Source organism: Falco biarmicus, chromosome Z (assembly GCF_023638135.1).
Source record: "Falco biarmicus isolate bFalBia1 chromosome Z, bFalBia1.pri, whole genome shotgun sequence".
Taxonomy (NCBI): domain Eukaryota; kingdom Metazoa; phylum Chordata; class Aves; order Falconiformes; family Falconidae; genus Falco; species Falco biarmicus.
Window position 1 is genome coordinate 76,900,302 of NC_079311.1, and position 15,397 is coordinate 76,915,698.

At 45.4% G+C, this 15,397-nt stretch overlaps 1 protein-coding gene across 9 annotated transcripts in view; it reads right to left on the reverse strand.

Moving 5' to 3' along the window:
* Window positions 1–15,397, reverse strand: part of CELF4 (CUGBP Elav-like family member 4) — a 723,065-nt gene that overhangs the window by 48,928 nt on the left and 658,740 nt on the right. For 5 of the 9 annotated variants that reach the window (XM_056325511.1, XM_056325510.1, XM_056325508.1 and 2 more), the window contains exons 9-10: window positions 7,011–7,076; window positions 5,267–5,347 (exon numbers count right to left, since the gene is read on the reverse strand). In XM_056325511.1, the coding sequence (XP_056181486.1) occupies window positions 5,267–5,347; window positions 7,011–7,076 (147 nt within the window). The remainder of the gene's footprint in view (window positions 1–5,266; window positions 5,348–7,010; window positions 7,077–15,397) is intronic. The other 4 variants (XM_056325512.1, XM_056325515.1, XM_056325507.1 and 1 more) reach the window with 1 other exon arrangement.

Here is a 15,397-nt window from a genome sequence, read left to right on the forward strand (position 1 = left end):
TAGTTAGAATATGCAGTTTTGTTAAAGCAGAGACCCTCAGAAAATGTTCTGTTGAAATTGCATTTTGGGGCAGAAGGCAGAGAATCTGCCTCTGGTCACATAGCCTAGAATGAAACTTTTCAATTTGAGTTTTATTTTTAATCATGTACAGACTTGAACAAATGTCAAAAGGGAACAGGTGTATCCAAGTGGTTTTGTTGAAAAAAAACCCTCTGACATATGAACCCTTTCCAAGGTTCACTAGTAGGGAACTGTATAGTCTGAGGAGGCAGGGACTGTGTTTTTTCATGGTCTTATTTCCAAAGGTGATCTTGACAGGTAACTCCGGCTCTGCTTTGCTCAGGGAGGTTGAGGTGAAGGGGGTACACTGTGTGTTTCTTGCAGCAAAGATAAGAGGACAGAGGGAAGGAGGGTTTCCCCTTTCCCTACAGCCCATGTACCTACAACCTACAACCCTGTGACCTGACTTGGCCTGCTTTCCCCAACTGACTTCCAGGTCACAGTGTGGAGAAGGAAAGAGTTTTTAATATTCTCATTTTCTTCATCAGGGCATAATTACGGTGTCATAACACAGCAAATTACAACTTTGCCTTTCCTGTTAGGGAGAGAAGTTCGCCTAGATGCTCCCACCTTTTATTAGCCATTACTCATCCCCCTGGCTGGCAGGAGAAGTACGGCGAAGTCAGGATTCTGACAGATGCCCATTTAAAGCTCATTAAAATTCCTGGGCCTCAGCGTGATTGAAGTCACAGGCTCTCCACATTTCCTTTTGGATTAATGGAAAATGAAGCCCTAATGAATATTTGCTAAGCACAATTTTCCCCACTAATTTGCTAAAAGGACTGTCATGAAGGAACAGCTGATCCTTTGCATCTTGTGCATTTCCTAGAGGTCATGAGGATGGTAACAGGGTTTCTTCCAAATGGGGGGGATAGCGGTATGGTGGGATAATTAGCTAATTAGGCACCCGGTCATCTGCTTAGCTAAATTACTTTTGAACCTCAGTGGCCCACAATGATGCTCCCCTATTTCATGCCAAGCTTTTCTATCTTCCCTCCACCTCCCGTCTGCCTCTTCCTTAGTCCCCTCACTGAGCAACTATCCCTTCTCCACTCCTTGCTGCAGTTCATTTCCACACAATGTGGAGTTACTGGCACAATAAACTAGACATGAAACAGTCTGAAAGTGTTAAACAAACACCGACCCTCTTAGCTGTCTGTTAGAATTGAGGAAATTCTACCCAGGAGAAGACCATGGTCCAGAATAGCAGGGAAAAATTCATTCCTTCATCTGAACATGCCCCAGAGCATTTCTGTTGTGGGATTTGAGATTCACATTATAATAGAATGGGTAAAATCTTGGCTTTGCTGCAGTTAGTGGCAAAATTCCCATTGACATCACCAGAGCCAGCAGTTTGCTCTGTAAAACTGGCAAATCATTTCATAATACCAGCTGCATTTCCTGGGGTCTTGGATGTGTTCTGCATGAGTAGGGATACTGCCTGCATGTGCTGAGAAACACCTACTAAGGCATAAGGCAGACAGGAGGCATGCAACTTCATCTACACAAGGTTTAGAGGTTGGTCTCAAGAAGAGAACAACCCTTAGTTCACCTTGAAATCAGCTTTGTCTCACACTGCTCAGAGACCAAGGGGAAGAGACCAGGAAGGATGTGAAAAAGCAGAGACCATCCCCAAAGCTCAGTTCAGCTTTGAAAGGTGGCTGAGAGATCCATGCAGCGTCTTCCAATACCGACTAAGACAATGAAGGCCATACTCTGTTCACGTCTTCAGAGGCTTTTTGCTAATTTCCAATGCTGAAAACTCCACTTGCTCCTGAGAAACAGCTTGGGGTAATTTGGTATTTTTTGCTATCCTTAATTGTGAAAACTCTGCCATTAGAATTTAACAAGCAATTTCTTGTTAAATACATCCATCTCTAGGTTACCTATCACAGTGAGACTCCTTGGTAAAGGAGTTCACAAAACAAGATCTGTCTGCCTCAGCCTTTCTACCTTGTTGGATTTTTTTGGCCTGAGTCAAGTTAATCTGGACACTCCATGAAAGACTATGTGTTTATGTGTATGCCACTTCTTCGTATATGTGTGCATATTTTAAGAAATATGAAGAAATATGAATTGTTCAGCTCAGAATACTATGAAAAGCTAAGTTATTTCTCAGCACACACATGCAATGAGTTTTAAAGGACTCAGGATAACTGGATCCAGAGGAAGATCACAGCTGGTATGGCAAAACCTTTGTGAAGATTCCAACTGTCTTGCTTGAGCGAAAGGTCTTGTTTTGGACTGAGCTAATGGATAATCAGACATCAGTATACTTGGCAGTTCAGGACTGGATACAGTACTAAAATTATTTACCACACACTTCACTTTGGTTTTCAAAAGTGCTGTAAGTCAGCTCAGATTCTAACCCTCACGACACATTATGAGAAGAGCATCAAGGGTCATTTCTACCCTGACACCTACCGTGGCTCTTGGTTTTATGGCTTTAAGTTGTAGATATTTCTCTTCATTTGTACACAAGAAGCATAGATAGCCTTGATTCAGACAAAAGGAAAGAAAAGTTCTAAGGCATGCACAGTTTATGAGTGGTCTATAAATTAAAGGCAAACCATGCTGGGTAATAGAGAAACCTGTGACTGAGGCCACAAAAGCACATGATAGAGAACTCTGTGGTGTGTCCGTGTTGATTTGGCTTTGTTGGACTTGAGCTGCTAAGCCACTGCTCTGACCACCTCTTCACCCTCCATCTCATTGTTAGTTTTCTAGCATGAGGACAGGCGCAGACCCAACCTATCTCTGGGCGTCCACTGTTAACAAGAGTAAACCCCATGTTACCTGTGATGACATCATCTATCTATTGTTGCACGCCCAACACCGGCGATCAGTGTCATAAGGAAAGGCTGTGACTAGACTGGTCTTCCAACAGTAATTAAAAATGGGCTGTCCCATAAGGCTGTATGTAAGCCTGCAGCCCTTTGGTCAGCTGCACACCTCACCTCTACAGAAAATACTCAGAGGCTGGAACTTCATTGCCTTTTCTGCACCTGCTGGCTATTCAGTCCGCAGCATGTTTGAGTACAGGGAAGGTGAGAGTCATGAGCCTGCATCACTTTATTTTAATATCTAAGTGTACTTCTGGGTTTCAGAAACTATGTCAAGATGAGTAACACCATATAAACTTAAAATTACACCCAAGTTTTGCCTGGCTGGCATGGACTGAAACCAGACTTCATCTCTAGCTTTGATTGTTTTGGATCTGTTCCACCCCATGCACCTCGTCAGCTGCCAGCAGCCTCAGCACTCATGTGAAAGTAATGACTGATCTCTACAGGAATGTTGCAGCAGCCAAGTGGGTCTGGGCTTGTTGTCCAACCAGGATCCAGGAGTGGAGGGTTAGCATTGTTATTAACAATGTGATCATTCATGTTATTGCTGCTGTAGGGGTGGTTCATTAATGAATCGATGTTTGTGAACGTTCTTACAAACGTAACGTACTCTTCTCAGCACTGAGGGTTATTATTGTTACTATTAGAATTCCCCCTTGCTGCGTTTTCCTGTTAAAGGTTAGAGGTGCTTAAAGGTCTTGACCCTCTGCTAAAAGGGAATGTCATACAGTAGAGATTATTCCTTTAGCAAGTAGCAGAGAAAGTTAGAGCATCTAAACACTGCAGGAAAATGGAGGACACTGGGAACAGCAGCCTGTACTGGGCTGGTGGTTCATCCTCTGTATCTGGCCCCCAACCATCCTCAATAACAGCTGCTTATTGAAAGGAGTGAGGAGTTATGAGATAACTTGTCCACTGGGTGACACTCACCCTCAACCCACAGAGACACACCATGCTTTGTGAACACAGGGAGCTTTGGGCAGCGGGTCTTTAAAGTGTGCACAATGACTATCCCTTGCTTCTGATGGTTCCCGGCACCGTGCTATGCTGAGCAATGATCTGCTCGCCATTTTGTCCTGTGCTTAATCTAGCCCCAGTAAGTAATAAAAAGCAAAGTCCTTCAGCATGGGGGAAACATCTCTGTAATGATACGTTAGGTCTGTGCATCTGTTCTCACAGCAGGAACATGTACTAGAGCTAATCAGGAGCTTGAAGTTGTGTTCCCCAGGAAATTCTGACATCAGAAAAAAATTAATTCCAAATTAGATCGAAATGCCAACATTTTTAATTTTCTTACAAAATGAGATTTCTCCCCCAATGTAGTTCTAAGCCATCAGAATAGTTCAGTTTGATAGTGTCATCTTGACTCATTTCATCCTGACTGTTACACTATATTAAAATATTAAATGTCATTATAGATATATAATAACATGTATAACATAGAATATATCTGAATTAGTGATATAATAGAGGATAAAAGTTGAAATGTAATTATTTAAAATGAGGGTGTCTACACTAGGCTGAGGCACCTGAATTAAATGCTTCACTTTGGCAAGCAGTCCCCTCTTCTTGTCAAAAGGGATCAGTGGACTCCTTGGAGGACAATTGGGACTACCTGAGGGGGTTGCCTCTCAGGAACCCACTGCTACCCGCTGACTGTAAAGGGAACATTACATGGCATGGTTGTCTCCCAAAACACTTATATGAACAGTAAGAGATTCACCTCTTCTTACTTTTCATTACTCAAGTGAAGCTATCCAGTCCTGCAGACTTAGAAAACCCAGGCTCCTCTTATAGTCAATGTAAAGAAATGGGTACTTTTACTACATGAGTCATCTCGTCCTGATATAGAGACTGTAGTCTGAAAGGCCTGATTTCCATTTCCAGGCTATCAAAGGAGGCTAAAAGGACTAGATCAGCTCCTCTAAATAGCAGGTATCTGAAATCATGTTTCTGGCTTCTAATGAAGGGCCACCAGTGCTTTGTTTCCTATTAAATTCTTTATTCCAGCGCAATTGCATTTTTATCTACATTCATGTTGCTCATCCTGAACACAGATGGCCCTGGACATTATTGTCTGTGCTGCTAACAGGTCTTTCCATGGCTCATGCACATCAGCATGCTCCCCTCCCTGGGGACTGAGAAGATCTCAGCAGCGTTTCTCCATAAGGATGATTCTGCATACTACCCTTAGTACCAGTGATGCCACACCACACACAGGAATAGAGAAAGGACTCAGTGGACCAGGGATTCAAAGCAATTGTCTGTTTAATGGGCACTCTCTAGGTGCATGAGGAGGGGAATCAATGTGGTGGGGATGGTGTGCTGATGCCAGAAAGGAGGACAGCTCATTTACTCACCTTCTCTCTGTTGCTGTGGGATCATGGGAGGTGGCTGTGGGAACGCTTGGCTAATCTGGCCATAAGCAGCAGGATAAGCAGCTGTAGGGGAGGGAAAAGGAGAGAAGAAGAACAGGTTTCAGTGCTGGGAAGCAAGGAGTGTTCACTGCAAACCATCATACCAAGCTAAAGGTGAGCTTTCCCCCTGCATTTTGGCTCTGTGAAGGACCATCTTGTGCAGCCTGAGATGGCTTCAGGAGGTGCCACATGGCCCTGAGCACTCACCCTCCCTTCATCTTCATCAACAGTGACACTGGGGACAGCCACGTGGTGTCAGTGGGGGTTTATGTTGGGACTTCTCCCAGCAGAGGTGCATAACCTCCCCAGGCTGTACTGCAAACACGTTCATTCACAAGCTCAGCATATTGATGCCCATGCTGCCAGCCATGTGCAGAGTGCCTGCATGTGTTTCCCTGTGTAGTGTCTCTTCCACCCTGATTAATTCACATGCTTATAAAAACAGTTTACATGCGTGTTTCTCCCCTTACTCTAACCTTCATATGCCCACACACTGTATAGGCACAGTTGCACATACACTCTTCAGGTATACATTTTCTTTCATGTCCATGGAGGTTTCCTCTCTCGCACACAAACACAGTGGAAACAGTGTGCGGCAATTAAATGATTTTCCCCACCTCAGCTCCCCCACCAAGCAGACAAGGGGAGCCATTCAGTACCACAGATGGCAGATGATGTGCCTTGCTGCTAAAAATACAGAGTACAGGTCGCCCGCGAGCCCAGAGAGAGTGGGATAGGGGCCATGTGTGTGCAGAGGGGTTAATTAACAGCTCAAAGGGTTGTGCTGCTTCCCATCTATCAAACCTCACAAGCAATAAATGACAATAACTAAAACACCAGCAAATGAAGCCCTACATGGAGAATTAAATTAAGTTGCCAGATACAGCGCTGACATGAGATAATAGCCATTCCTCAGCAGGAGCCCATGATCGCTCCAGTTACCACAGGAAATAATGACTTTGGGGTGGCAGCTTCCTCGCAACGTTGGCCATGGACACCTCGCAAGGGGAGGCTGAACACAGTGGGGTCATGGTCTGCACCAGGTCACTTTGGCTGGTGTCAGTCCATCAACTGCAAAGGAGCTGCTTGGCATACATGTGGTGTGATGCGAGTGGAGGCTGACCTGTTGGGAGCTGTGGAGAAAGCTTCTGGGAAGCCAGGAGTATGTCTGAAGTCAGGAGTATGTCTGTGTAGCTTCTAAGCAAGCCTCAAACTAACTGGCTGGGGTATGGCCAGTGCAGATACACCCAAAAATATGGGTATGTGCAGACCTGCCCAGGCACAGCAGCAGTGGCTCTGCAGGGTGTGGTTGCCCGTCTCCCCGTCTTATTGTGGTACTCAAGAAACCTGTTATAGAAAGTGGCCTCCAAATCAGTGGCCTGATTTTGCATTTCTGCACTGCACTAAGCAGACCAGACCTGGTCCTGCCAGTGAGGATGCATGGAGGCATAGGTCAGTGGGAGCCTTTCCCTGGGGACAGGGAGGATGTTTCCTCCTTTTGGGAGAGAAGGCCCTGGGCTTTAAGCTTGTTTTCACAAGAAGTTCAAATTTAGTCTGAGGATCTGTGGCCCCCAGCTCACCCCTATATCAGCAAACACACCCCTTCCCCCAGCCCCCTTAAACATGTTCAGAGATTAAAGACTTCAGAGAAGAGAAAGGTTTATTGGGAGAATGTGTTAATACTAACGACCTGCGTACTGCTGCACTCCAGCGTAGGCTTGCTGCAAGGGGTCTGCTGCAGTGGGGCTCTGTGCTGTGGAGACACAAGAGAGAGAAAGATTTAAGGGGTTAAAGCATGATAATCACTCTCCCTTTCTCTTCCCTTATCGATATGTGGTGTGAGACAGACAGACGCAGGGGCTGAAGGTCCCAGAAGAGGAGCAGCTGGCTCACCCTATGGATAGAACTGCACAGAGTCCCCTGCGATGACCAGGAGGGCTCTGCCTCCCAGCTGTCACCCTGTGAGACGTTGGAGAAGAGGGCATACAAAACTTTCCCCTCCTTTCCCAGGCTTAATTTATGGAGCCCACATCTGATCATGCGGATTTTTGGCATTGCAATAATAAACTCCCAAAAGCACTCATCTTAAGCCAGGACTAACACTGTGCTAGGTGCTGTGCAAACTCAGATCTCAGTGACAGCTACAGTCACATGAAACTTTCAATCAGAGCAGAAAACAACAGGGGCATAGCAGGAGGAAAGAGAAGAGAACAAAGCAGTGGCTCCTGCCATCCCGACATCCCTTCGAAGGATTGTGTTGCTGCCAGGCAGCCCCCGTGAGAGAGGAGATGCTGCTTGGAGGGGAGGGGGACACTGTCTGCTCCAGGGAGGGTGCTGTGAATCTCTGTGTAACGCATGCAGTCTCTTGCTGGCTTCAAAGTGCATTTTCTCTCTTTACAAGTGTACATTCCTCCCCCCTAAAACTGTTTATTTTTGTGAAACTTTGAAGTCTAGCTCAAATGCAACCAAAGCTAGTTAAGATTTTCTTTTTCCCCTTTGGTTGATAGGCAGAGAGCGAGAGAGAGAGAAACGTGTTGGATAAGCTCTTTCTTTATCTGCAGCAATAAAAAATTTAAAGCAAAGCTTGGCTGAACCTCCAGTCCAAATGTCACCTTGGCCCTAATATTTCATTTCTTGTTATGAGTTTAATTTGTATTTATTGATGCTGCACAGTTCTACATTTACAGAGTCCCTCCAGCTTCTTACTTCTTGTAGCATGATCCCTTGGGAAGCTGCCACTTTCCCCCTTCTGTCCCACCTTCCTCCTTCCTACAAGCACAGAGGTGTGGCTGGAGGCAAGGGTTTGGAGGATGCAAACGTGTGGGCCTCTTGAAGGGAAATCTGGTGCCATTGACCTGTCCAAGGAGAGTCACTGACTGAATGCCAAAAGGTGAGGGAGCTTGGCAAACATGAGTGTTACAGACTGAAGGAACATGGACAAAGTGTTTTCTTACAGATGCAAACAGCACCTTGAACCTTAACTTCAAAGATGACCATTGATCATGATAGAAGCTTGCAAGGTCTTGCACTTTCGTCTCAAAATACGAGGAATGGTGAGGAGACCAAACTTTGATGGGACAAACCCAATTAGCTGGCTAAAGGTTTGAAGGTTCCTGTTCATTATGGGCATTACTGAATCACAAGGACTTTGAGGATGGGGTAGTCACAGGAAGAAATAAGTGGGATTTCTGTCTTAGGTTCGCCATGAAAGGTTGAGTGATACACCAGTATCTTTGGGAGAAGGGGTTATAATAACTTGGACCCCCAAAAAACTACCAAATACTGTCAGGTAGAAGAAATCACCTGAGGAAGATGAGGGGACATGTGGTAAAGGGAACAAATCTTTACAAGACATCCATGGTTTTGCAGTCTGCGGTAAAGGAGATGATCTACTGTGTCTGCCCCAAAGCCCTTCCTTGGTTGCACTCATCTGTTTGTAGAGCTAGAAGAAGAAATTGTCTCTGCTGCTCAAGAAATAGAGTCACAGCATTTCCTTCCTTTCCAACTGGGGCTGGATCAAAATATACTTGTTCTTTCTCTGACATGCTATTAGCAATGTCTGTCTCCTCATTGATACGGGAGAAGTCACTGTGCAGTACGGATCTGACTGTGGTCCTTTCCTTCACTCCCTGTCTTAGCTGGGAACGTGGGAACGGCCCGCTCTCCTAGCTATAGCTGAGTCTGTGTCCTGAACAGGACCACCTGGCCTGAACAGGACCACCTGGCTCACTGCAGAGCTGCTCTCCTTGCCCCATCTGTGGAGATGTTGCCTGCCTTTGCAGCCATAAACTGCCCATCATAACTAAGCTATTATGCTTAGGAAAGATACATTGAAAATCATGGTTCATCTTTAAGATTAAATATTAAAAGTGGAAAAATGCTTTATTTAAAGTGCTTGGGACAACAGGCCTTTAAATGCAGCCTTTCCCCCTCCCACTCAAAGCTTTTAGAGCTCATTATTTTCCTGAGTCTTAACAACTTGTCAGCAAGGGTCACATCTAAGGTGATGTTTCTTTCTCAGGAAGCTGCCTTGTGCCCCAGATCACACAGGGAATCTCCTCTTGGCTCACAGCACATGAAAGCCAGTGGGAATGCTCTCCCCTGGTTTCAGACAGCTTTGCTCCAAGCTGGGAATCACTTACTCAAAAGCAAAGAAGATGCAAGGTGGCTGGTCTAATGTACAGGACCCAAACACAGACCAAACCATCCCCAGATGCTTTTGAAAAGAGCAAGTCAAAATCATCCCTGGGCTGCAGGAACAGACATCAGGAGGCCGGGGAGGGGAGCACCCCTTGGCCTGGGGCTCCGTGTTTTACCTGTAGTCTCATACCCTACCTTGGCTGTTTGGGAAAAGCAGTTGTAAGTCACCACCTGCAGGGATTTTTAATTTGGTAGCTCTTAAAAAGAGATGTGGTGACTTTTGCTCACTGAAAACTCATCTTCCTTAGCTCGAAGAGTGTGTTTACTCAGCTAATGAAGGTGTGACTTCAGTACAGTGGATGTGGCTGTGCTGGCCAACAGGGCCTATGAAGATGCAGGGACACAGACTCCAGGGCTGGCTGGGTACCCCGGCGTGAAGCCAAGGCAGTTTGGGCAGCCATGAGCATATCTTCATGCTCCGCTCACTCTGCCAGATGAATTAAACCTATTGAAGGGCATAACTGCCTGCGCTCCCAGCTGTAGCGCATATGAAGCCAACGACTGGTATCAATCCAGAAATCTCAAGACACAAATTAGGCATTTGAGGAAGTTGTGGCCATGCTATGTTCCACAAAGTGACAGCCCTCCTACACACTACCGAACCATGAGAAGTTCAGTGAGGGCTGAGATGTACGAGGGGCTCACAATCCAGAGCCAACCTGCCCCAGGCCTTATGTGTGACTGTAGGTTTGAGCACACCATGTGCTAAAATTCAAAGTGATTCCCATCAAAGGGAAGATAAATCATTTCTGTGTCTCAGCACAAGAAGACCATGAGGGAAGGTTTGCTTTATTCCTCGACAAGATAACATGTAACATAACAGGATGTGCACCTCTGTGGCCTTCACACACACCATGCTCCCTGTCTGTTACCCGTTCTCGCCATCCAGCTGGCCAGTCTTCTCTGTTACTGAAAGTAATAGTTGAACATGGGCATGGGGGTCTGGGAACAGACCTCAGCTCCTCTGCATGCTGTCTGTGCCAGGGTGCAAGCCCACTGTGGCCTAGAAGGTAAATACCTGAGTAAGGGCTGGTAAGAGCTGTAGGGGTATAGCAGACACTGTATGAGGAACATAGGTATCGCAATGTGTCTCAAAGGGGCTTTTGGACCAGAACTAGCATATCTCTAAGTTGTATCATCATTAAAAGACCTTGGATGTGCTGGTGACTATCTGTGCAAATGTGCCCATAGATGACATTTGAAATAGCTTTTCTTGTGGTCAGACTCATGGAGATCTTAGGTCCAACATACAGACATATGAAGGATTAAACGTGATGTAACGTACACGCTAAGGATCAGCTGGTGAAGTGAAAGAAGCAGAGAGGCTCCTGAGAGGCCATAGGACAACCATCAATTGTGTCAGCCCTACTGAAGTCCATGTAGCCTCGCGACTTTGCAGGAGCTGATGATCTGGCCTTGCCAGGGCAAACCAAAGGTGTACTGTGGAAACAGATACTAATAGTAACTTCATTTGGCAGCTCAGGGCAAGAGCCTTATCCCTGGACATCACCTTTATATTAATTTGATCATTTCCATATCTCCATGGGAAAAATCCTGCTCAGATACAACTGTTTCTTTGCAAGACTCTCCTGGCCAAGATGCCACAAGGTGACCATGGCAGATAACCTTCCATAAACCTGGAGACATAAAACAAGCCAATGACCTACTATATGGCCATAAATATAAATTTAACAAAGGCAGCACTTATTCATTAGGCAAAAGTCAAGAAAGGACTCCCAAGTCCTTCAGAGAAAGTAGATCTGTTAATGTCACTTTCCAAACCCTCTGCCTGATGCCAAAAACCAAGGATGATTTCCCAAGTCAGCATAAAATACCAGTGCTTTAAAATTAACATCAGGAAGCTTTCTTACTACTGATATATCTCTAGATTTAAATCCAACTTTTTAAAGGGGCATTCAGCTAGTGTTAGGCCTGACATTTAGCTTTTGTCAGAGAAAGAAAGAATGGAGGTGGCAGAATGAAGCACGTTGTTAAAAATAAATAAAATCGGTTTAAGTGATGTTCTATAAAGAATCCCTCCTGAGATGCCAGTAACCCAGCTACCGTGTCTGGCCAAGATGAGCTGTTATATGGGTGCCCCAGGTGAAAATGGTTGTAGGGCATAGAGGGCTGGAGTCTGCTGTGATGGTCAGGGGAGTAAATCAGGAGGATCTGCACCGAAGCCACGGGGGTGGTGAGGAAACAGGATGATGGTTGCTGCCTGAGCCTCCCAAAAGGGGGGTATGGGACAGTGTCCCTGTTCCAGCTCCAGGTATGAGAAAGCCAAGGAAATCTGCTCTTTGAAATCAGAGGGTCCCAGTGCTTCTGAGAGACAAAAGCAGTGTCTGGCACAAATCCCTAAGACACCCTGGGATTTCACTTCGGTGGAAGGATTCAGCAAACCTTACACCTGTATGATATCCTCGTCGCTCCCTGCATCTGATTGCTTATGCGTTTCCTGATAAACATGCTTTATTCCATCTCTTTCACTCTATTTTGCAGTGCTGTTCCCTGCATGGGTTTGCAGAAGCATGTTATCAACTGGATGCACAGCTTTCTGCTCTGCCTCATTTATTCATTCTTCTCACTGTCCTGGAGGTATTTTGCACCTCTCTCAGGAGCTGCAGCTTGGTCACTATCACCTCCGGGGCAGTGGATGGGGGAGGAGGGCAATCAAAGGGAGGCAGTGCTGTTCAGTCAAGGGGAGGTGGGGGATGGGGTAGTGCAGATAAAATAGTGATAGCAAACAAAAAATCTATGCGAAGACCAGGATTTAAATAAATAAATAAATGAGTGGGAGGGCTCTATTCACCTTCTCCTTAAATCCAATTTAAATCACTCTCTACAGCCCTAATCTATATCCATAATTATATCATTTTGTACAACAAGCTTGCGAGAGGTCTTAAGAAATTTATGTAGATTAAAATTCATGGGTGCCATAGTACAGATTCCATATTATTAAGATTGATTAAGACAGCTGATGCTGTGATTAAAGAAGCCAGCATTTACTGTTGTAATTAATTAGGTATTCAGACACAACAATAACTGCAATAACAGAAAGAATGTGCTGATCTGGCAGAAAACAAAGACTGATCCTGCGTTTTATAGTCTCATTTTGCCATTTAGGGGCTGGACACTGCTCAGTCAAAGACATATTGTCCCACTATCTCTTCCCCTACACATCAAAGGAGCCAAGAAATCCAGGGCATTTGTGCCCTCTGCTCCATCCTGTTAGTTGGAAAAGCCCTTTTGGTAGCATCTCCAGGTATTGTAGATGCTTGTTTGGAACAATATATGGGTCTACTATAAAATTAACGTACTTCATCCCTGGAATTCAGGATCATCATTATTATTTTCTTAATAGTCCCACCTCTAAGCCCCATCCCGAGTCAGGCCCCTGCTGCAGTAGGTGCTGTGCAAAAACATGATAGGATTAATGTCTGGCAATGAAGATCTTCCAGTGGACAAAGCAAGAAAGACACAGAAGACTCAGAAACATGGACAGGTGCAGGTGGCTGGCCAAGGTGACAAACTAGTTCAACAGCAGAGTCAGGACCAGACTTCCCTCCTTTTGCCTAAGGCCATAAACGTGTAAGTCAGGGTCAGGTTTTAAAAGCTATTAAGGTGCTCTAACTCCGTATTTTTGGGGAGCTTTGTTTACGTCACCTTTAAAAATAAAGCTCAGGGTCTTAACTCAGGTGCCTCTGAAAACATCAGCTCAGAGCCTGATTTGTATTTACAACTTCTTCCAGATCAGAGGAGAAAATACTTTGGCTCTGGAAAGGCTCCCACAACTGCCTTAAAAAACCTCATTCATTATGGCTGCAGCATCATCACTGGAAGTACATGGCATCATTAAAGTAGCTTAGAGTACAATTGAAGATGGCAACTTGTTATTATATTTTTAATGAGTGCATTCCTTCACTTATTTATTTTACCAGTAAAGCGTGGTTTATGGCACGTGGCAGATTGTTACAAATGGGTCAAATTAATGCTTCCTAGTCATAATGATGTTTCAGGTGCTCACTGTTGCAGTTTTGGAACTGCTGATACAAAATGTGAGCAGGAAAGCTCTCGCCTGGAGATTTAGGGTGGACAAACACAACACAGCCAAAGATTTCCCATAGTAAGTAACTTAGCCTCAGGGTCGCTGAGCCAGGTACATTTCTAGGGCATGGTGTACATCTGCATCAAATTCTGTGGGGCTTGTTTTTTGTCCTTGACTTTCTACAGGTGCAGGCAGGTCAAGGTCACTCTTTTTCACACAGGAGGTCACACAAGATTCACCTCCCCTCTAAACTCTTATCGTCTGACATCTTTCAGGACTGAAATGTCAGGATGGGCGCTGGGTAGGGGAAGCTGGTTCCTTTCTCTGCCTGCACAAGGGAAGCCCTGATCTTGCCCAGTGCCACCAGATGGCGTTTGTTGTGATCAGGACTGGTCCTGGACTGACTGGTCCAGAGCAGCAGTCTGCCCATCAGCAGCACCGCTACCTAATTGACAAGCTAATAGATAAGGCTGTCATATTAGCACACCGGCAACTCTTCCCCTACGAAATTAGCCTGGGTAATGATAATAATTACAGATGGAGTTTGAATCCTATCTCTGCTGGCAATGGGTGAAATTGGTTACTGCCTGGTAGCTCTTTGTTGAGCCAAGGAAAACGAATTGATGGTCTCACTTCAGTTCCTAAGACATGAGTTTCTACAGCACAGGAATTCACCCATGGGGGACATCTTTACTGCCAGTCTCAGCAGGGGCTTGGAAACATGTGGGCATAGAAGCTTGGCTGTCCATTCGTACTGAGAACTAGTTCTCACTGGAGAGGGCTGGACCCCAAATAGGGTGTGAAGTGGAGCTTGCTGTCTTGCTAGCCCAGACCCACAGTGCAACGAAAGGGGCGTGGGGGAACCTCTTCCGTGTCTGCAGAGAGGAGAGAGAGCTAGCTCTGGTGGTGGTGGGTGGTCAGAAACAGAACCACCATGTGCCCGAGAACAGTAAAAGAAATTACATGTTTTTAAAGCAACAGAGGGAACTTTCCTTTTGTTTTCCTCAGCAATTTAAGCCCAGACAAAACACACTGAAGAACTCAGCATCCTGAAAACATCCCACATCTGAGGCTCCACAAAGCTGCTGTACCACTGGACCCATCTTTGGCTCTGGTCAAGCTGGACATCCCTTGGTCCAGGAGGAATATTTTTGTTTGGGAGCTGTTGGACACTATGGGGTGTATTTCTGCTTCTTTCTGGGCATATCACTGGGCTGAAGACCATAGAGCAGCCCTCACTGTTTTCTGGTCTGTGCCTCCTTCCAGTTCCTTCATTTCACTGATCCTTTGACAGTCAATTCCTTCTTTGTCTTGTTTACTGCCCTTTGGTGTCTCCATTTTCTCATCTCTCCCTCCCCTTCTTTTCCCAAGGAAGTTTTATTTTTGGAGCAAGCATTTTGTCCAGTCCCTCACAATGCAATCCAGTAGGGCAGGACCTGTTACCAGACAGCAGAGTGCTGACGGTGTGAGATGCAGCAGAAACCAGTGCAGATGGTCTCCACTGTTATTGTACATCACACACTGTTACAAGAGAAGCACTGGCCTCTGGGTGGCTAAGAAGCTTTGGCAGAAGAGCTCAATCTCTGTTACTGCGGCTAATGTGGAAATGGCAAATGCTCTTGCACTGCTGCAAAGTGACTCACAAGATCATGGCACAACAGATTATGCTCTTTGTCCCCACTATAAGTTGTGACACATTGCCACATTCAGTAGTTCTGCAAGCTGAAAGACTAAAGGGCAGGCATTAATACACAAAAAGGTCAGATCTCCAAAGGGGCTTAGACTAGTGGAAGAGGAAATATTTACTCGCTTGTTATTCTGTCCAT